The sequence below is a fragment of the Diaphorina citri genome, unplaced genomic scaffold (assembly GCF_000475195.1).
Source record: "Diaphorina citri unplaced genomic scaffold, Diaci psyllid genome assembly version 1.1 scaffold357, whole genome shotgun sequence".
Taxonomy (NCBI): domain Eukaryota; kingdom Metazoa; phylum Arthropoda; class Insecta; order Hemiptera; family Psyllidae; genus Diaphorina; species Diaphorina citri.
Genome location: NW_007377792.1, coordinates 107,329 through 129,766, shown reverse-complemented (window position 1 = coordinate 129,766; position 22,438 = coordinate 107,329). Strand labels below are relative to the sequence as shown.

At 36.7% G+C, this 22,438-nt stretch overlaps 4 protein-coding genes across 6 annotated transcripts; 2 read left to right on the top strand and 2 right to left on the bottom strand.

Moving 5' to 3' along the window:
• Positions 1–69: 69 nt before the first annotated feature.
• LOC103507988 (uncharacterized protein C9orf85 homolog) lies at positions 70–1,378 on the bottom strand. Its single transcript, XM_008472510.3, has one exon. The coding sequence runs from the start codon at positions 1,019–1,021 to the stop codon at positions 524–526; it is 498 nt and encodes a 165-aa protein (XP_008470732.1). The 5' UTR covers positions 1,022–1,378; the 3' UTR covers positions 70–523.
• A 756-nt stretch (positions 1,379–2,134) lies between these two features.
• LOC103507989 (chondroitin sulfate synthase 2) lies at positions 2,135–6,458 on the top strand. Its single transcript, XM_008472511.3, has 3 exons — positions 2,135–2,339; positions 2,451–2,545; positions 3,591–6,458. Exon 3 carries the CDS (start codon positions 3,825–3,827, stop codon positions 6,168–6,170), a length of 2,346 nt encoding a protein of 781 aa, XP_008470733.1. The 5' UTR covers positions 2,135–2,339; positions 2,451–2,545; positions 3,591–3,824; the 3' UTR covers positions 6,171–6,458.
• A 1,116-nt stretch (positions 6,459–7,574) lies between these two features.
• LOC103507993 (uncharacterized F-box/LRR-repeat protein C02F5.7) lies at positions 7,575–11,733 on the bottom strand. Its single transcript, XM_008472516.3, has 4 exons — positions 11,361–11,733; positions 10,535–10,727; positions 9,689–9,703; positions 7,575–9,239 (listed from the first exon to the last, which is right to left on the bottom strand). Exons 2-4 carry the CDS (start codon positions 10,679–10,681, stop codon positions 8,751–8,753), a joined length of 651 nt encoding a protein of 216 aa, XP_008470738.1. The 5' UTR covers positions 10,682–10,727; positions 11,361–11,733; the 3' UTR covers positions 7,575–8,750.
• A 1,127-nt stretch (positions 11,734–12,860) lies between these two features.
• LOC103507990 lies at positions 12,861–20,742 on the top strand. 3 transcript variants are annotated; one of them, XM_026822710.1, is made up of 6 exons: positions 12,861–13,024; positions 13,405–13,639; positions 16,418–16,527; positions 16,791–17,012; positions 17,715–18,227; positions 18,788–20,742. In XM_026822710.1, the coding sequence occupies exons 3-6, from the start codon at positions 16,441–16,443 to the stop codon at positions 19,016–19,018; spliced, it is 1,053 nt and encodes a 350-aa protein (XP_026678511.1). In that variant the 5' UTR covers positions 12,861–13,024; positions 13,405–13,639; positions 16,418–16,440; the 3' UTR covers positions 19,019–20,742. The 3 variants fall into 3 exon arrangements, with proteins under 3 accessions (XP_026678511.1, XP_026678510.1, XP_026678512.1); XM_026822709.1 differs by lacking the exon at positions 13,405–13,639 and having other exon boundaries at positions 12,862–13,024; XM_026822711.1 differs by lacking the exons at positions 12,861–13,024; positions 13,405–13,639 and adding an exon at positions 13,647–13,668.
• Positions 20,743–22,438: the final 1,696 nt, after the last annotated feature.

The following is a 22,438-nucleotide window of genomic DNA, read 5'->3' as shown; positions in this document are numbered from 1 at the left end:
AATAAAAACCTACATAATTCACCACCAATAAATTAAAAAGAAATACAGAGTAGTTTTTATTTGCTTTTGTATTTTTGAATAGGTTGTCTGCATAATTCTGCTCCTAAGATTGCATCACCTGGTGCTAAATAGGTACCTCAATGAAGCTTTTCCTAACTTTAGATAAAGTTTGTACTGTAATTATTTTATCAGCTATTGGAATGAGATTTGAATCCAAGGGTCATACCACAAAATACAAAAATGTTATTCTTATCATTGTACCAAAGTAAATCAAATAACTATTATTATGTGAGTATAGGTACCTACTCTTTCATGGTCTCATATGTGAAGATGTAAAATAATAAGGTAATTATTTGGTATTTTTACTGCTGTAAATTTTGATGAAACATTTTTACTGCATTTTCCATGGGGGAAGAAAGAAAAAAGTATTTGTATTTTTTTCTAAAGGAAATGTGTATGGCAATTCACAAAAGTAAATACACCAAATTATTACAAATAATTCTCAGACATTAGCTATCTATTATTATTTGGTTTTACTATTATCACAGTCTGAAGAAATGAGAGATTCAGAGTCATGATCATAGTCTGAACTTGATTCTCTGTCATAACTTTCATCAGAGCTCTCTTGCTTTGTAGCTTTGGATTTTTCTAGCACAAGTTCATTGAATTTCTCTGACATAGAAGAGTTATTCACTTCAATACTGGTGTCATTTTTGTCTTTGCCACATTTGGGACATACTTTGTTTGCTAGAGCACATTTCTCACACATTGTGTGGTATGCTTCCTTGATAGTTTTCTCATTGCATTTAACACAAGTCTTGGCAGATTTGAGAGGCTTGTATTTCTTGTACTTCACCTTCCACTCCAGGATAGCTTTACACTTTGCACAAACATTATCAAACTGTAAGGCATTGAGAGCTTTGATTTTCTTACTTGTGTCGTGCAAATTGTTCTTGAATGCTGTGACATTCCGATGCTTTTGAGGCCTTGTTCTGTTCAGGTTTCCTCTTTGAGAGCTCATATTGATTACACTAGGAATAGTTACACATGAAAGGGAGCCAGTTTGGCTTCGTTAACAGTTCACAGACTTCAAAGATTAGAAAAAATTGGGAAAATTCAAAATTTTAGGGCCCAGAATTAATTTCAATCTTGTTTACTTTTTCAAATATTTCGCGCCGCGCGAAAAAGGACCGTTTACATCGGTAGAAAATGAAAAAGGTGAAATCTGGCAACATTGTAAACTAATTTCAGCCGTTCAGCGCGAAATTTTGAATTTTGGGATTTTCAGGAAATCAGGATAGGAGACTGGAGATAGGCCAAAATTTTATTCGATCATTAAATAATCACGATCAAGGTTCTGCTAGTAATTGGCCCATGGCCCTGCCCTGCCCAGGATCAAGTAAGTTGCACTTTTTTTTTACTATTCATTCTTTACTTACATTCTAATAAGACATTGTTCTTTGCGGTAACATGTGTACTGTACAGTATAGCAGGACATTAATTACCTAGTGTATCAATGCTAGGAGTTATTCACTCACTCTATTATTACTATTCCTCTTCATTGTTTTTTTCTTCTATATCACTACTTTTTATGCCTGTTTGTCAGACATAGTAGGTACCTACTTATCTTGTGCTGATAGAAGGGCTGAGGGCTGACAAGGTTTTGAATCACCCTAAATGTACTGAAACAATTATGTGGTTAAATATTAATAAATAAAGGTTAAACAACATTGAGTATGATTTGTATATTAATGGCTGACTGTGTGGGACAATGTGCTCTTAGCTATTTTTGGTTTCAGTCTTCTGAAGACCATTCTTGAGGGGTTGCTTTAAGCTAGAGCAAAAGAGGTGAAATGGCATGAAAGTGATGAAAGCCAAATATGAACTTTAACAGTTAAAGGGCTGCTCTTCAAATAAAATGTCAGCTATTAAACCATTAATATGGAAATTTCATGGTGCTATTGTGATACTTTTTTTTCTGTACAACATATTGTTGGACCATTTATATGAAGAGGATTCTAAGAAGCCAGTGTCTTGCATGTGTGCTTGTGATGAGTACCATATGTTACCATGATTATTAAGAGTGTGTTCTATGTCCACTCAAATGTAAATGAAATTCATTCATGATACTTCGGCCATGCCTTTTCCACAAGTTTGGCCATGCCTCGGGATGAACTAGCGGGATTCCGGAGCGAAGCGACGGAATTCAGCTAGTAACTGCATAGAGGCTTCCAGTGAATAGTGTGAATTGCAAGAGTTTATGGTACATAGGTACTTTTGTCTCTGAATCTCAAATTTCAATGGGAATGGTACCTAACTAAAAGTTGTCAAAGAAGGAGGTAGGTAACTCAATGATTTTTCTCTCTCTAACTCTTGGTTATAAATATCTCTCCAACAGTTCTCTTTTTGGCCAAATTCTAACAAGTATCTGTATGGCTTTTTGCTTCCAGTTTCCAGACTCAGAACAGATTTGGTATTCAACAGGTCTCTACAGAGAACTATCCAAAGGCTCTATTCAGCAAAATGTCTTGGATTTCAGGATCAAGTAAGTTGCACTTTTTTTTTACTATTCATTCTTTACTTACATTCTAATAAGACATTGTTCTTTGCGGTAACATGTGTACTGTACAGTATAGCAGGACATTAATTACCTAGTGTATCAATGCTAGGAGTTATTCACTCACTCTATTATTACTATTCCTCTTCATTGTTTTTTTCTTCTATATCACTACTTTTTATGCCTGTTTGTCAGACATAGTAGGTACCTACTTATCTTGTGCTGATAGAAGGGCTGAGGGCTGACAAGGTTTTGAATCACCCTAAATGTACTGAAACAATTATGTGGTTAAATATTAATAAATAAAGGTTAAACAACATTGAGTATGATTTGTATATTAATGGCTGACTGTGTGGGACAATGTGCTCTTAGCTATTTTTGGTTTCAGTCTTCTGAAGACCATTCTTGAGGGGTTGCTTTAAGCTAGAGCAAAAGAGGTGAAATGGCATGAAAGTGATGAAAGCCAAATATGACTTTAACAGTTTAAAGGGCTGCTCTTCAAATAAAATGTCAGCTATTAAACCATTAATATGGAAATTTCATGGTGCTTTAATTGTGATACTTTTTTTTTTTTTTTTTTTTTTTTTTTTTTTTTTCATAAACAGAAGTATCAGTTTAGGACCAACTTACTTTAGTAAAGGTATTTTTTCTGTACCTACCTCTATCTCTATACATTCAATTCTCAATCTGTCTACCTACTTACAATGTATTTGGTAAATCAACTGAATTCCAATTAAGTGTTAGTCATCAGTCAAAATTTGTTTTATTGACACCTTAGTTTTGCTGCCAAAGTTTATATTGCCTACATTATTTGATACTTACCAGCAATAAGTGTGTAAGCCTACAGAATATAATCTTGGCATGATAAGCCCATTAACATTTTATTAATATTGTCATTTTGTAGGTATGTACATGCATATCAGTATGCTGAACTAAGAATTTACTATGGTTGGTTCTCATCAAATGTTGTTTCTTTTACTTGGAATCTACTGCTTCAGGATTCTAATGTAAAATATTGGTTTATATGTTTCAGGTTCAAAGTGTGAATTCTGTACAAGTCTGTTTGTTCAAGATCATTCCATATCAAGTTGTTTGTCAGCAAGGTGATCCTCAAACATTCAGCATTAATCTGATTGTTCTTATTAGGTATGTGATATTGATATGTGAAAAATGTGCCAAGTAATTTTTTTGCCATTTCTGTGAACAGAAGTGATGTTATTTGACTGTAATAATTTAGCAATTTTATTTTCCTCAAGAAGCTTCCAAAATGATAATTCTCAATTTTATAAGACAAAACACCTACTTCCTCCTAGGTTTAACCATAGGTTTACTTTCAAGTTTAGTTCTCATTCCTGTGTTGGAAAGTAATTCAAATGTAAATGTGCTGGGTGATGTCAATGACATCAAACAAAAAGTAATTAAGAAAATACAGGATGAATATGAACCTCAGATTAACTTGGCAGGAAAACCCTTGAAAGCTCAGAAAGTGCCACAGTCTTTTGTACGACCACGATATTTTTCCACGGAGTTGGGAATCAAACAAAAACTGTTGGTGAGTGTCTTGTCCAGTTCCAACTCGATAGAAAGTAATGCCATAGCTATCAACAAGACAGTAGCTCATCTGTCTGAGAAAATCATTTACTTCATGGATACCTCGAGTAAATTGAACATTTCCAAACTGAATATGCCGGACATTGTAGCGTTCATTGATTCCAGACATATTCTGAAACCATTCCATATCTTCAAATATCTTATTGACAATTATCTACAAGAGTTTGATTATTTCTTTCTAGTGAATGATTCAAGTTACATTAATTTTCGAAAGTTGTACAACATTGTGAGTAAAATCAGCGTGAGAGAAAAATTGTACTATGGGGAGAGAATAGATCAGAACTCATTGTTCTGTAATTTAAATGCTGGCATTGTGTTGAGTAATAGTGTCCTGAAATTAATTTCCACTAACATTGATTGGTGCATTCGTAATATTGATAGTGACTCGAATGATATCAACATAGGCAGGTGTATCTTGCATTCTGCTAATGTTCAATGCATATCTGATAGCATGGGTCAAACTTATTCTAGTTTCAATATCTTACAGAACACCAATGTCAAGATTGAGTTACAATACCTCAGGAATCGAACAGAATTCAATAACGCAGTCACCATTTATCCTGTTATCAAACAAGATTACTTTTATATCTTACACACATACTTCACTAAAAAAGGCTTAGAAAGAGACCTCAATACAATTAAAGACCTAAGAAAATCTATTGAAATAACATCAAGTAAATTTCCAAATTTGTTACAAAACCTTACCTGGCCAATTGGTAACCAGCCAGGTAATACACCACACTCTAGATTTGATGTCCTCTACTGGAAATACTTTACTAACACAAGCCTCTACTTGAGAGATGATTTCACCACGGTGGCCAATCATAGCAAGGTAGAACTGCAAGATATCCAACTTGTACTTAACTCCTCTATTCAATTCATACACTCCAAGTATCCAGGCAATTTCAGATATGAACAACTGATCAGTGGCTACAAGAAATTTGATCTGTCACGAGGTATGGATTATATTTTGGATTTAGAATTTCGAAATCAACACAATGAGATGGTTCAGAAAAGAATTCAGGTGTGCAAACCTCTAGGTAAGATTGATATTCTGAAGCTTCCCTATGTGACTGAGAATTCTCGAATCAATATGATTCTACGAGTACAGCCTCATGACGTGGACGCTACATTACGTTACTTACAGCAGTATAGGAAGATCTGCATGGATAAAAAAGAGAAGAGTTTCCTCATGTTGGTACTTCTGTATGAACCACATCTCCCTGGTAAAGATTCCAAGCATGATATTTATAAGAAAATTAAAGACAAAGCTCTCAGCTTGAGTAAAGACTTTAGGAGGGAGAACAATAAAGTTACCTGGCTCTCTATCAAGTTGCCTAAGAATTCTAATCGATACACGCACTTCCATGATTACCTCATCAATTTTGCCATTCTGGATTTAGCTGTAAAGAAATTTTCTTCTGACTCTCTCATTTTCTTTACGAGTCCCTATACAGAATTTTTCAATGACTTTTTGAACAGGATTAGGATGAATACAATCCAAGGATATCAAGTGTTTAGTCCTTTACCATTCAGTGAGTATAGTCCTAACATTACACAACGTATGTCACCTAGCATTGATATCAATAAGAACATGGGTCAATTCAACGTGTACAATAATGAACATATCAGCTTCTATGTGAAAGATTACATGAGAGCACGTGATAGAATTGATCATCTCATACCTCTGGTTCACATAGATAAAGATATTTTGAACCTAACTCAACACATACACTCAAACATAGCACATACCGAAGCTATCCAAATACTATCTGATAATATTCTATACATGTTTCGAGTACATGCACCCACGCTACACATACTGAAGGGTACTGAACCTAACTTACGACTTTATTATCACCATGAGCCATGTGAAAATCATGGACGTGACACTTTGAGTAAAGACTTATATGAACACTGTATACTTCTAAGAAACTACAACTTAGGATCCAGGTCTCAACTTTCAAAGAGTGTATTACAGTACATATCGAAAATATTTTGATACGACCTGTTTTAAAGAGTTCTGACATCAAAATTTCATTTGGTGTCAGACAGCTCTGAAATCAATCACTTCCTGCTGATTTTCTTGTGAAATCGGACTGAAATTAGATTAATCCTACACTTTAATTGGAATCTGGAGTTGTACCTAAATTATATAAAAGTGTACCTAAAATGAAATATTAATGACAACAGTTGGTTTTGTTTGATTTGTAAATTTAGAAAATGGGTATGTATATTTATTAGGTTTATAATTGAGTATGAGTATAAAACATCATTTTCAAACACAAAAGTAATCTATATAAATAAAATTGTAGATTTGTCTGTACATTGCTTGGAATCGTGAAATTTTTAGTTATTCTTACTCCTTATGCATCCACGATTCCAAAAATCACATTAGAAAAATTTCTGTCTGTCTGTCTGTCTTTCTGTCTGTCTGTCTGTCTGTCTGTCTGTCTGTATGTGTGTATGTCTGTCTGTTACGCTAAATAGACCTTTGGTTGTCCTCTTTTCACGAGAAAACGGTTCGACCGATTTTGATGAAATTTTTTGTGGTTGTTAAGAAAAGTACTCCGGGTGACATAGGCTACTTGAAATTTTCACATTCCATCCTGATTCAAAATGGCGGCGGTTCAAAAACGTGAAGAAAAAGGCCTAATACACCCGTTTTTGTCCTCTTTTCACGAGAAAACGGCTCAACCGATTTTGATTGTGTGTGTGGGTGTGTGGGTGGGATGTGTGTGTGGGGGGTGGTGTGTGTGTGGTGGGTGTGGTGTGTGTGTGTGTGTGGTGTGTGTGTGTGGTGATTTGGTGTGTGGTGGATGTGGTGTGTGGTGGTGGGTGTGGTGTGATGGGATGTGTGTGATGGGTGTGGTGTGTGTGGGGGGTGTATTTGTGTGTGTGTGGTGGTCCCGTACAAAGGACGGGTCAACCACTAGTTTTAACTATGTATGTATAATGATATTAATGATTCCAGGATGGAGTATGTTCAAAGAAAAAAAAAAAGAAGAGAGAGAGACAGGTTTGTTTGGCTAGTAGCAAAGGTGTCTTTTTCCTGTCTAGTATTACCATATCAGAAAAGATTAGAAAGAGGAGGCCAGTCATAATGCTAGGGGAAAACTTCTTCTACATAGCTAGTTCTGAAGCATGCGTGGATTGGTTCCCCCACTCTGACTTGGCTCCTCCTCTTTCTGAACTTTTCACTATGCTGACAAAGTTAGGTACTTTGGGAGGGCATTCGGGTGGGGACCTTGCTGCTAGTCAGTCTGGGAAGCTTGAAAAAAACTCTCGCAATTTTTTTCTCTATTAATATTATTATTAATAATAATTATTTATTCAACTCTCTCTTTTTCCTTCTTCTGATAAATTCTAAAATACTTTTTTCGGGTTCGAATCCCGAATTATTTTATTTATTTATTATTTTTTTGTACCTACTCTACTTTTTTACAATTTAATGACATTAGATTACAGGGTAACACTTTAGTATATTTTTATAGGTTCTTCAGCATTATGAGAAAATAATTCAGTTTTTCTGTGATACATTTCAGACTTGGGTATTACTTAAATTTAATTTTTTATTATTTATTTAGGAAAAGAAACTTGGAAAGTTTCAATGTCTGTTGTCTTTACGTAGAGGTTAAGGTTGTTATAAAACAATTTGTACTTTTTTAAATTATGTATCAGAGGTTATTTTTTATGTATAGTTTTTGCTTTATATTCAATAAATTTACATGTTTCCTATTCTATTTTTTTTTTTTTTTTTTAATTTTGTTTTAATTTTTTAAAATATAATATTCTATTCTAATTTTTACAGTAACATTTTCAACTGGTTAATTAAAGGGTCAATTAAAAATATGACAGGGATAACTGAAATAAATAATATTTAAATGTACTTACACTATAATAGCTATTTTTAAAGAAAGAAAAAGGGCAAGATAAATTAGGTTATAGCGCAGAAGACAACATGAGACTCAAAGGAAAAAAACAGGAGTCAAACAAGTGGGAATTTTGGAAAAAATATAGCACTCAGTCCGACTACCCTGTGTGAAGGGATTTTACTACTTTTTTTTATGAATAGGCATGTAAATAGTCAATCCTATGAGATTTTTCTATGACGATCTCGATCGACAAAGTTTGAGATGTATGCAACTCAAATTTGAGAATTTAAAATTTTTACTCCATAGTGACCATAGTTTCGGAACCGCTTCAGAACATAATGGGCTTAAAACCCAAAATTTAGTGTCACAATCGAAATAAACCTTAAACTTTGGGGTTAAAGCCCCACATGTTCTGAAGCGGTTCCGAAACTATGGCCACTTGAAACTTTTATTAAAAGCAGTAAAATAATAAGTGGGAATTTTAAAAAAAATATAGCACTTCGTAGATATCTTAAAATTAAAAGAATTTAAGTATTCCTAATAGATACGTCTTATATTTCTCCTTACGTATAATATTCTAATTACGAGATTCTGCATATGAATGGAAACCAAAATTTGACTCTTGCCGGGACGTGAAAAACCTTTTTCATAGAAGGAGAAAAACTTATATCCAATACATATACATAATACTTTAAACTTCAAACATATTACACCTCAAAGATATCATCAGCAGGGAAAAGATTGTGCTGTCTGGTAGGAAACTTGACAATGGTAAAGAACTCATTAGTAACATTGCACTTGTCAACACGAACCTGCTTACTAATCTCCTGAATGAAGTTGTAACTTAATGACGGGCATAATCTCAAATACACCATATCCAACTTCTTACAAGCATTGAGAAGCAACCGAATACCTTTCTCTGTCACATGGAAGTTTTGTCGAATGTTGATCTTCCTCAGCAAAGGACAATGTTGTCCAATGTAGAAGAGACTCTCATCTGTAATGATTTGGACATTTTCCACATGGATCTTGCTCAGGTGTTTGCTCTTCTTGAGAAACATGTTCATGGTGTTGTGGTCCCCGATGCAGGTGTTGGAGAAGTCTATGTTCTCCAGATGATGTTGATGGAGGGTAAGAGCTTCCAGACAGCCAGAAGTAAACCAGGTACAATTGTTCAGTTTCAAAACTCGCAGGTTCTATAATACAGACAGTTTAATATAAGTACAAGTAGTGCTTTATTTAGAATTTTAGACTGATAGACTGTCAGCTTAGAACAAGTTGTTCATTATACCAACATTTTTGTTCCTGGTAATTTACATTGATATAAATACTCAAGTACTAATAGGGTGAACTGTTGAGATTTTTATTGAGAAAACGGACCAACACTGGACCTCCAAAGGCTCAAAAAAATAATAAGTAACTTTCCATTGTGCTAAACACTTTTACCAAATTTCATTAAATTTTGATCTGTCCTATCTAGGTACATTTTTAGTTAAATTTACTTTGGGATGAGCTATTATTTTTTACCCCTGTACTCTACATGAGTACACCAATTTGGGTTGATGGACACCAAAAAGAGTTCACCTTCTTTAATAATAAAAACAGAAGAGGACGTTTTTTTCCTGCTGTGGGCTGTGGCACATACCTTTGCATGTACAATAAGATGTGTGTGATGGGTGTGGTGTGTGTGGGGGGTGTATTTGTGTGTGTGTGGTGGTCCCGTACAAAGGACGGGTCAACCACTAGTTTTAACTATGTATGTATAATGATATTAATGATTCCAGGATGGAGTATGTTCAAAGAAAAAAAAAAAAGAAGAGAGAGAGACAGGTTTGTTTGGCTAGTAGCAAAGGTGTCTTTTTCCTGTCTAGTATTACCATATCAGAAAAGATTAGAAAGAGGAGGCCAGTCATAATGCTAGGGGAAAACTTCTTCTACATAGCTAGTTCTGAAGCATGCGTGGATTGGTTCCCCCACTCTGACTTGGCTCCTCCTCTTTCTGAACTTTTCACTATGCTGACAAAGTTAGGTACTTTGGGAGGGCATTCGGGTGGGGACCTTGCTGCTAGTCAGTCTGGGAAGCTTGAAAAAAACTCTCGCAATTTTTTTCTCTATTAATATTATTATTAATAATAATTATTTATTCAACTCTCTCTTTTTCCTTCTTCTGATAAATTCTAAAATACTTTTTTCGGGTTCGAATCCCGAATTATTTTATTTATTTATTATTTTTTTGTACCTACTCTACTTTTTTACAATTTAATGACATTAGATTACAGGGTAACACTTTAGTATATTTTTATAGGTTCTTCAGCATTATGAGAAAATAATTCAGTTTTTCTGTGATACATTTCAGACTTGGGTATTACTTAAATTTAATTTTTTATTATTTATTTAGGAAAAGAAACTTGGAAAGTTTCAATGTCTGTTGTCTTTACGTAGAGGTTAAGGTTGTTATAAAACAATTTGTACTTTTTTAAATTATGTATCAAAAGAAGTATGCCTCAACGAGCTCCTTGTAGCTCTTGCTAGTGGCTCTCAGCCGATACAAATCTCGGATGGATAACAGAGGAAAGATGTACTGAAATATGATGTCATTCCACAACAAGTCTACAAGTTGAGGGGATTTGGGCTCCATGGTGAATTTGATTGGACAGGACTGATCACTTATAACTTCTTGTCATCTGAAAAAATAGACAAGACAAAATAGAATAATTAGATAGATACCTACCCAAGTAGGTGGTTATGCTTAAAAGAAAGAGACCATTCCAGACAGCTACTTAAATTAGGATATGATGTCTAAACTCAATCAATATTACATAGGCACCAAAGCTAGGCAAATTAACTTTCTTAAATAAATAAATAAAAACGTAGTGTATTGCTTGTTTATTTTTCCTGGGCAAGAAATCAATATTATCAAGATAGGTAGGTAGGTATAAACCTATTTATAATATTCTGCCTATAAAATCAAACATGACAAATTACAATTGCTGGATTCTTCATACATATTACAAGAGCACAGTTGTTCTTTTGCTTGTACATAAAATTTAAAGTGAGAAGAAACATGGACTGCTGTTGGGTACACAGCTTCAGACCAAGTAATCCCTGCAAATGAATGAGAGAACAGCAAATGCCCAGGGCTGTTCTGGACCATTACCAGCCTAAAGCAGTATAGCATATCTCATAAAGTGACAATGAGAACATAAAAATATTACAATCCTTACTATGAAAACAATTTAGTCCTCAAAAGAGGGGGAAAACAGTCTTCAGTTGTATACCTAGTTAAAACGTAAGTTCCATCAAGTCCACTTTCTTACCTTGCAATATGAATTCTATATTCCTACTCCGGAGCAATGACCACATCAACCTAACTGTCATGTTTGTCACCAATGACGAAATGACAGAATGTAGCACTCGCGAAATAAATCGACTAATTATTAGCTATTAATTAAATTAAAAACGTTATCAACAGTCCTTATCAGTACTCTACTGTTCGCAAATTTCACTTTCAAATCAATTTGAAAAATTATTGTATTTTTTGAATTTTACCGCGTCAATAGTGACACATTCCGATAAAGGTTCGTACACATGATGCGATGTGCGATGAAAACGAGTCGGAGGGAAGAAAAAAATCTCTAAAGGCCACTATACCAGAGTTATACCTCTCATGATGAGTCGATTTGGCTCTGACTAGGTGACTTGTACATTCTTTGTAGTCCAAATAGATTCGATTCAAAAGGTCACTAGGTACCTACTTTATTATAAAAAAAAACTAGCTATCAATCTGCCAAGATACCTACCTAACCTACCTATTCCAGAAATGATTAGTAAAGTTATCTTCATTTCTTCTAGAGGTGCCTGATGGTTTGGAATGTTGGCATCTTCTATCTATTCTAGCATGTATTTTTTTCCGATATCTACCAATATGACCTTGTTGACAACTTGTTTTTTGAATAAATTAAGCACCAATGCAACGTGTATCTAATAACAGGAGTTGACCACACACTACAGATACCTAGATACCTACTAGATATCTACTTAAAGTTTGTCAAGACCGGAGTTTACCAATCTAAGTTCTAAAACTTGTACCTTTATTCGTTCGTCTACAGGTACTTATTATACCTACCTAAAAGGTAAAGCCTAAAAATTGAGAGTACCTATATTTGTTCATTGGCGCCCGCCTAGTTAGCTTGGTTGGTAGGGCGTCTGCCTTGTACGCGCTAGACCGCTGGTTCGATTCCCGCCCGGGGCGGATTTTATCCTTAACGGATAATGTTCGTACTCGGAACGGCTGGCTTTCTCCTATCCTGTCTTTGTTCTCTCCTCTATTTCGGGACGATAAGACCTTAGCAGTTAGGTAACTTAGGTACAGTTCCCTCTATCAAACCTCTTTAAAAAATAAATTAATAAAAAATAAAATAAAAATCGTTCGTCCATAGGTTAGTTATACCACGTCCTATTATACATAAGTGGTGAAGCCTAAAAATCGCTCGTAGATTTGTTTAAAATTGGCAACAATAAGTTAAGTTGAAATCTGTTCTAAGAAGCACGTATACTCGTATATGCAGACACGAGTCAGGCCACACCAGTGACAAGATATATCCTGCCTAAGTGGTAAAGCCTATAAATCGAGAATTGAGAGTAAATTCGTTTGCTGGCAAACAATAAGTAGTTAAAATCTCTTCTAGGAAGCACGTAATGCAGGCACGAGTCAGGCCAAACCAGTGACAAGATAAAAGTGACTGGTTATCAGGTGTTAGGTCAGTGATGCTCAAGGACTGGTTGTCTCCCACTCTTCATATCCTGGCAACTCCCATTCATTCATTCGTTTTCCCCCCTATCAGTTGCGAATAGTCATGTGCTCGCGTAATAAATAGTAAACAACTAGTCGGACATTTCAAATACGCTGTCGGGTTGTGATTTTTTCCCTTTTTTACTTTTTTTAGGTGAAAAAATCTTTCAAATCGGCACTTTTCCTCTGGTAGGTAGCTCACTAATGTAGTCAAAAAGATAAATTTCCTTATACGTTAATTGTTTAGTTTCAATATACATAATTATAAACTTGAATAAATTTTGCTTAAAAAAAAAAAAAAAAAAATCCTTTGAATCCGGATCATTGTGGCCTTTGTCCTAAGAAGTTATCAGTCCCCTTTATGAGACGGGTTAGATTCTGGACCTTTTACAGAGGTTTTTAGGTCGTTTTCTTCTTCGCCTTTTCCTGTGTTCAGTCGGGGTCGGCGTTTTTTGTCAGCCTCTCAATCAGCCCTAACCACGGTGATTGCTTTGGGCTGACATTTGGTTTTGGCCACAAAAATTTTACGAGTGCATGCCCTTCGCACTCAACCTTTGCTATTTCTTTAGCACCAGCATTCTTTAGGTACCAATAATAATTTGTTAGGTCATGGTAGGAGCTTGCGGGATTTTCTTGTATCCTCTTCATAAAGAAAACTAAAACATACCCATTGCCTATCTTGGCTAAGCTCCTTATCCTAAGACAAGATCCGGGAATTTCCTACTAATCACTGGTAGCACCAATCAGTCTTAACCAACCTTGAAATCAACTGCGCCGCAAAATGTAACGGTGGCCACTAGGATGGTAAGGAAGAATTTAATTTATACACACAGGTACGTGTATTTGCTATAACTAAATAAAGAGGTAGATCTTGGTTGGGAGATGCATAGTTCTGGGCTCTGACATGTACCAAACTTAACTTTATCAGCCCGACATAGCATGGATATCGTTCCGATCTGATTTAATAGTTTGCTTTCCTATAGTCTAAACTTGAGACATGTGTGGCTTATTTTGAGCTAAAACATTCCTTTAAGAATGAGGTATTTATTTTTCTTTTCACGAGCACCTGAGAAAAGTGTAATGAGTCGTCAGCTCAGTGATTTCTGTTCCAAGGTCTGACGAAAACTGATGCAATGATGTAGTTTGTTTACTTTGACATTAAGTTTTGGTTACAAAATTTTCACGAGTGGATGCCCTTCACACTCAACCTTTGCTATTTCTTCAGCCAGGGAAATTTCAGGCTGAAATTCTCCCTGTTTAATGTCTTCAAGCCAGGCCTTCGTAAGGGTCCCCACCCCCCCAGTCACAGTTAGAAATAAGTACCTAATCGAAAATCTCATCACTGGACCAACTCTTCCCTCGGTAATCTCGGTACAAGTCACCTATGTATGAGGGGTTAAACTGTTTAGTACTCATAACAAAGTGCCGGAAGTCAGATTCATGTTAATATGCTTAATATACGTCCAGCAGTTTTTTTCTCCTATAAAGGTGAACTCTTGATAGAGTATTTCTGCCAATGCAGGAGAGGTACAGTACGTGGGTTCTTGTATTTACATCTAGGCACGTTAATATTACCCATGGAGTAAACTTGTTAGCTATTTGAAATTATAATAAGTCAGCTAGTAGCTAGAACTTACCAACCATTCAGCTTATAACAGATTCATGATGGGTCTAACGTTAAGTGATACGCCGCTAAACCATTTTATCTAAACCGATATGACATTATGACAAAATGCTTATTTCTCCTTCAGAGGCTGAGGACATGAAAGTTGAGCGACGTCGAGTGAGTTTGGTATCCGTCTGAACTTTTTCTCCTTAAACATCGACTTCTTCTTCGGGCTCTCATAGTGTTCATAAAGATCTGGATGGAATCCCTATATACTTACTCTCCTTCTGATACTATCAGTAACTTCTGTAAGGTCAATGACCACCTGATCTTTCATTCATTGGCAATGGCAGGCAAGCAAACACCATAGGATGCAGTGGTCACTGGACGAGGTTGGGCGTATTTACTTAATACCTACACATAGGTAAATATTTATTATATTGGGTATACGTATACAAGGTATTATGGGTATATACGTATACATATGTACATATGTATTTGTTTTGGTACAAACTTGACATTAAATTATTAATAAAGCAGGTCGGCACTTCCGTGAGATGGGCATGGTACCATCCCACGGCTTTTGAAAGTTATAAATGCCTGAGGTAAGAGGCGTATTTTCCTTTCGGGAAACTTTCGGAAATGGAACGGCACGGGTTCTGATGGCGCGCTCTCTTGAATTTCCTATGGTTTCGTACAGGCGCTATCACAACGAAAGAGGGAATTTTCTGCCTTTGTCACATAGGTGTGTACATTTCCATTGGAATCTGAGCAACTCTGTTCTGTTTCCATGGAAACAAAGGGCCTGCATAGAATTACATCGAGGTACTTGCATCATACACCTCGGTAAAACCAGAGTCAGAGATCAGAAGAGTAATCAAAGATCCAAGGTGGTCCACATTGCAGTCTTGACGATACATAACTGATCAACATAGAACATAGTGTACCTAATGACCCAAGTGTACATTTTCCTTTATGACGTAGTGATATACATTGCTTTATGGACAGTCTGGCTGGGGGACTACAGGGAGTATACCAGCCTGAATTTCCCTTGCTAAAGTAATAGCCAAGGTTGAGTGCGAAGTCCACTCGTAAAATTTGTAGCAAAAACCAAATGTCAGCCCAAAGTAATCACCCTAGTTAGGGCTGATTGAGAGGCTGACGAAAGACGCCGACTCCGTCCGTACACGGGAAAAGGCAAAGAAAAAGAAGAAGGTTGCTTTATGGATAGTCATAATTCAATTATGAGGTACATACCTCCCCTTGATAGAGGGATCTGTAAAAACGGAGGTCTTATCGTCCTGATATCGAGGAGAGTAGGACAGGATAGAAGAGACATTCTGAAAACGAACCTTATCTGGTAAAGTTCGCCCCGGGGGCGAACCGAGCCCGCGACCTAGCGCTGGTAGGCCTAGGCTGGCCTCACAAGACATCTCTCGAGTTTTCACGACCAGTTAGATCTACTGAGCATCTATTTAGTTATACGTATCTCTACATATTGGCATCAAGTAAAAGTATTTCAAGTATAGAGAAGGGTTTTCCTATTGTGGTCTGTTCTGTACTACGATAGATAGAACAATATCGGGCTCTGAAGGTCATTATGATAAATACGCTCAACTTTTTATCCATCAGTTGTGTGAATACAAGCAGTAAGCTGCTTGGATATCCGCTACAACATTGCAAACAGAAGTACGAGGTAGATACAGTAAGTAGTTATGTTTGAAGGGGTGGCAATGATAGAAGAAAATTTAAAGCTGGAAAACTATTGCTGAAGAAATACCTACATAAGTAGAGTGTATTTCTTCGTGACTAAAATAGAATACCTAGAATATACCTTGTTTATCCTGCTGGAATAGGACTGAAAAGTCCCTTTACCCCCGGATACAGGTACAAGACTACAGCATTTTTCTCCCTCGAAATCGCTACTTTATGCGAATAAAACGTTAATTATCTGTTATTTTATACTTACTTCACAGGTGTTCGTTGTCTTGTGAAGAAAATGAAGGAGCTGGTGATTCTCCTGTGTTTAACTTCTCAGCATGCCATCGGTCACGTGATATCCTCTGTAACACACAAAGAACACAAGGTAAAATCATGTATTGAAATTCAAATTGGGACAATGTACACTACTTACGTTACAGAATTTGGCACCCCTATTTAGGATAAAGCCAAAAATGCACGCGTTATGTGCCTTGTGCTACGAGCTATTGACCTACGAAAAGAAGACATGAGAATAAACAAAGCTGAAAGTTATACAGACATAGACAATGGACAAAGCTAATGTCGGTCACTTATACTAATGTAATTCTAATTCGAATCCCTCTCATTTCCTATCCCTTTCCCCCGCAGGTTCACAACATCGTCCTCTACCCAGACAAACACTCCTGGTGTAAAACCACACCCATCAAGCAAGTCATCACCCATCCCGGCTGTAAGTCCGTGGAGATAGACAACAATGTATGTGTGGGCGCCTGTTTCAGTTATAGCATCCCCAGAACCGAACCTGAGACCCAGGGAGAAGTTCTACCCTACTGCGACTCCTGTCAGCCTTCCCACATCAAATGGAAGCATGTAAGTAGGTACCTTCCATTCCGTTCCATTTCATGTAAGTAGGTACCTTCCATTCCGTTCCGTTTCATGTAAGTAGGTACCTTCCATTCCGTTCCATTTCATGTAAGTTGTACCTTCCATTTCGTTCCGTTCCATGTAAGTAGGTACCTTTCATGTAAGTTCATGTACGTAAGTTGTACCTTCCATTTCGTTCCGTTCCATCTAAGTAGGTACCTTCCATGTAAGTAGGTACCTTCCATGTAAGTAGGTACCTTCCATGTAAGTAGGTACCTTCCATGTAAGAAGGTACCTTCCATGTTAGTAGTTACCTTCCATGTAAGCCTTCTCCATAATTCCGTGTGTTAGGCCAGCCACTCTACTTGTCAGGTCTACCTGATGAGTACAAACACTGTCAGGTAGACCTGACAGGTATGGCTGAAAAGGTCCGCCTGTCAGGTATGCCCGATGAGCAGAAACAATATGGTAGACCTGGCAGGCGGACCTGATCAGGTACACCTATCTGATCTGCCTGAGAGTGAGTGGCTGGCCTTAAGGAATTTACCACAGGTACATGCCACCCTCCAAGCTAACTATGTTGGTCCCAAGGGTATCTGATAAACCCCTAATAGGCGTCTAATTTCCACGAATCCATTCTCGGAAAGTACTTTCACGTCCAAAGTAAGTGCTAATGAATAAAATTGTTTTTCGTGATTTCCCCGCCAGGTTACTCTGGAGTGTCCTGACAGTGACTACGAGGAAGACAATGTCATGACCAAGCGTGTGGAAATGATAGACGGGTGTGCATGCACATCCTGCACTGAAATGCACTCCAAATCCCCCCAATCCACAGTTACCACGAGTGCCTCGACTCTGGATGTTCCAGAACTGATGAGTCTGATGCTGGAAACCCACACAAGACAGTCCAAGCAAGATCCCGCTAGTCAGTCCAAGCAAGATCCTGCTAGTCAGTACAAGCAAGATCCCGCTGGAGAGTCCAGGCAAGATCACGCTGATCAGTCAAAGCAAGACCAGCCTGTCACAGCTTCATTAGAAACTGGAGTGACCGACTCGGAAGACCATAAAACTGACGAGTTGGATCCCTCGACTTTTCTCGGGAAATCTGAGACCGATCGCGTCCATACGGAGAAGCTAAAGTCTACACTGAGTAGTTTAGAACATGCGCATGCGCAAAATCATTCGAGACATCACCGGGTACCTGGACCACATCATTCCATGGTGAGTATTCCAGTAAACCCGGGCCTCAGTTAGTAGACCTGGGCCTCATTCCACGAAACTATATGGCATTTTTCAAGAATAGGATGATCTAGGTGGGTTCCTACCTCTTAGGTAGCTAGATAAGGTGGTATAGTAGGAACTAGGAACAGCCTATACAAACATGTAGATTCTGTTTAAAGGCAACTTTTCGAAACAAATAACAATCCTCATCAGTCAGGCAATATAAATCCATCGGGTATTCGGGTATCATAAACACAGCGACTACAAGAAACGCCGTGAATAAAATGTTATTTATGGATGCCATACAGGCATTACATATTGCTTTCATATCTATGGTTCGAGGCGTCGTGATAACAAATGGAGAAGTATATTAGGTATGTGCTTCTATGATTTTCCTATAACTTTTTTGCTTGTTTCTTTGCTTGTTTCTTTGCTTGTTTGTGGTAATATTTTTTTTTTTTTTTTTTTTTTTTTTTTTTTGGGGGTCAGCACATCAGTGGTGCTTCTTAGCATTTTGTTATTTTTTTTTTTTTTTTTTTTTTTTTTTTTTGTATGTTCAGGTTTATCCCGCGTATTCTATTGACATCGCAGAAGAGCTGTACGAAAAGTCGGAAAAGACCAAAACCAAAGCATCAGGGTCCGAAGTTTCGACCACTACCAATGACCAACAACCCCACTTCAGACCACATGAGGGGATCGAAATCAATCTTCAAGACAATCTCATCTTCTCTCCACCAGAAGACAAATCACTGAAGGATAAACCAGACAGTAATGTGGAGGAACACAGATGAACAATGGTTCTGAGAAGTGTCTCTGAAAGAACTGAAAATGGAGGGTTTCAGCGTAAAACGTTCAGCGTCTAATTGGGGATAAAAGAGGGTTTCCACTCACGGGCGGTTACACCAAGGAGGGGGGGGGGCAGCCCTCCCAGATTTTTACGAGAGGGCAAGGTATTGTACCAAGCCTGGGGAAGGGCAGGGCTTTAGGCCGTGCAAGTAACTGCACAGGTAAGACTTTCATATCTACTTTAAATAGGAGCTATACGTCTTATTTTGATTCAATAACGCAAATGAATGTGTCAAATGTGTATCTTGTGAACCTATAAATGTTATATCTATGGTGCTAAAATAAATACCACGCCATGTTAAGACTGGCATGGATTGTAAAAATATTATTTTAGGTCTCTCCATTTCCTCAGATGATTAAGGATTTAGTTATTTTCTTAGGACGTCCTGTTATTTTAAGGGTTCTAAGATAACAAGAAAAGAAAATATCCCCTTGATTATTTTGTGATTGTATTTGTATATGTCAGTCTACAACATGTTCGTGGTTATACCTACACCAAGACACAACGGCGCGATGGACGGACCAGTAGGTTTAGGGGTCCTCTTTGAACTATTAGTCTATCACTCTACCTAACAAGATGACTTAGTCATCCAATTTCAGTGAACTTTGGTATGGATGTTTACTGGTAAAATTTGGTATGGAAGTTTACTAGACAAATTTTCCATTGTTTTTCTTAGGGGCTTATGGCTCAATAAATGTATAGTCCAAATTCCTAAATCAACAGGGCAGGTGGAAGAGTTTCTACGAGTACTATACACAAAACTGACAGGACAACTGATACCTCGTATGAATCAAGGAAAGAAAATCAAAATCAGACCTACCTACGAGAGCTACGAGCTACCTAGGGTCTTCAACTTCATATTTACTGAACATGAGTATTATCAAATCTACAGATATTACAGACAATTCCAGGAAATATCTAGCCCCAAACTACATCTGACACCAGCATATCAAAATAATTTTTGCAGATACCCTTGTCACCTAAAATTTTGACACCGGCTTCTAATATCTCATTTTTTCTCGCACAGCTCAATTTAATTCTAACAATACGTTTGACACAGGGGGTGATTAGGTAGGCATCGAATTACAGGAGGAATCTTAAACATATTACCGAATTAGGTATATTGCGTATTAACACTACAATAATTTTATTTCTTTAATTTCTTTACTGCCAATGGGATATCTCGCTCTGATTTCAATTTCCCCATGTGTAGTAGATTGTAGTACATACTCGTAATGTACCATCTTGCTTTTCTTCCAATTTGAATTTTCGCCCTAAATCTTGCTCTGATTTCATCTACATAATATGTAGTAGATTGTAGTACATACCGTCCTTGAAATGTGCCATCCTGCTTTTCTTCCAAATTGAATTTTCACCCTAAATCTTGCTCTGATTTCATCTATATAGTAGATTGTAGTACATACTTGTAATGTAACAGCCTGCTTTTATTCCAATTTGAATTTTCACCCTAAATCTTGCTCTGATTTCACCTATGTAGTAGATTATAGTACATACCGTACTTGTAATGTACCATCCTGCTTTTATTCCGATTTGAATTTTCGCCCAACATCTACAAACGTATAAAACATCTCTCTAGTCCAATCTGCCAAAAATTGTTCTCATTCCAAATGAAGAGAGACTTCAAGATAGAGCGAGTGAGAGAGGGACATCAAACGAAAATTTCACGCAATGTAACATTTACTTCACATTAAATTTCTTCTCACTCTTTAACAAGAGTTCGTACCCTTTCACTATACAAGTGTCATCTTCTTTTTCAGTTTCTTAATCTACTGAGATTATCCACTGCTCTTTATTTCTAATCTTTCTTGGACTATCTGTCCTGGATTTGGTCGCGGGATCCTAACCGTATTGGATAAATTGTATTGATTGTTAACCAAATAAATTATGAAAATTAAAGGTTTTAAAAATTTAGTGGATGAGCCAGAACGACCAATGTGGATTTCTTCTAATTGTGTGCATATTACAATTCTCAGTCTATTGCAAATTATCGTCTTTTCCTCCCATTCATTTCCTTCTACCTCCTTACTCCTTCATTGAAAACAACCAATTGTGAAAAGATTTTTTTCACAATTATTTATTTTAAAACAAGAAAAAAAATTAATATTAAATATTCCGGATTGAAACGTGTGGAACGCAAATACAAGTGCACTATCGCCTTACATATCTACAAAAAAATAAATATCTACAAATCTACATACAAACAAATAAATACCTAAATGAATGGTCAAGTGCTCAGCCCGTATAGTTATTGGTATTCCTCATGTTACATTGCATGTCTCAGCCAATCCCCTGATAAGAAATAATGTAGAAAAAAAGCACACGTTTTAAACCTCTTTTTTTAAATAGGTGAATAATTATATTATTTCTCGGCAGTACGAGTGGTCAACGTTTTCGAGGGAGTCTGGTGCTTTACCTCTTCATATACTTTGAACTTGGAACTTTCGTTAGAAATAAAACTTTGCGGTAAACAGGGTTGAATGGTAGAGATTGCCTGCTAGGCAATAATTTCGCCCTTTGTTTGTACCTTTTGATAACAATGAATTATAGATTAAAACCAATAAAGAGTCTAAATAAATAAATTAGTGGATGTGCCTGATCTACCATGTATGTATGACGTAGAAAACACAGAATTTCATTATTAGTGGATGTGTCAGATTTCTCACGTATGGAATATTAGAGATATAGAATTATTAGTTGATTTATCAAATTGAAGATAGTCGTATATTGGGAAAATAATATTATTAGTGGATGTGCTAATACTCTCATTTAGGGAATAGGCTGCGTACAGAATTATCGAAGGATGTGCAAGATTTCCTGGGTCATGTGCCCCAGGCAATTCTGAAATCCTATCTTCAATATATCAGTAAATCTCCCTTCCTCTTCCCTTAATTTTTCCTTGTAGATATCAGACGCTAGTACTTGGTTAGTATTGGTCACATCGTGTAGTTCGTGCTGGTACAATATCCTTCGCATCAGCAACTAGTGTTTCAGCATTTGCTTGTGAAGATCGATACCTACTGATATCGTGTTTGCCTGCGGGCAAAGTCCCCCTGTGTCAAAGTTTGTTAATCCTATGGCAATTTATTTCTGTGCGCTTTGTGTATGTATTTTGTTGTGCAGTTCAGGGTGCGTCGAAATCTTTGCCCATCATTCACGAGTAACTTAAGTTCAAGATTGTGTAATCAAGGAATAATGTTCAAGTGAATTCCAACTTGGGAATTTGTTCCAAATATTCAAGTACCTATGTAACATTTCTCTTCTCTTTTTGTGATTTATTAGATTAGACTTTTGTGATTCATTAGATTAGAGCCGGTGGCAATACTTTTACCATTATTAGGCTATG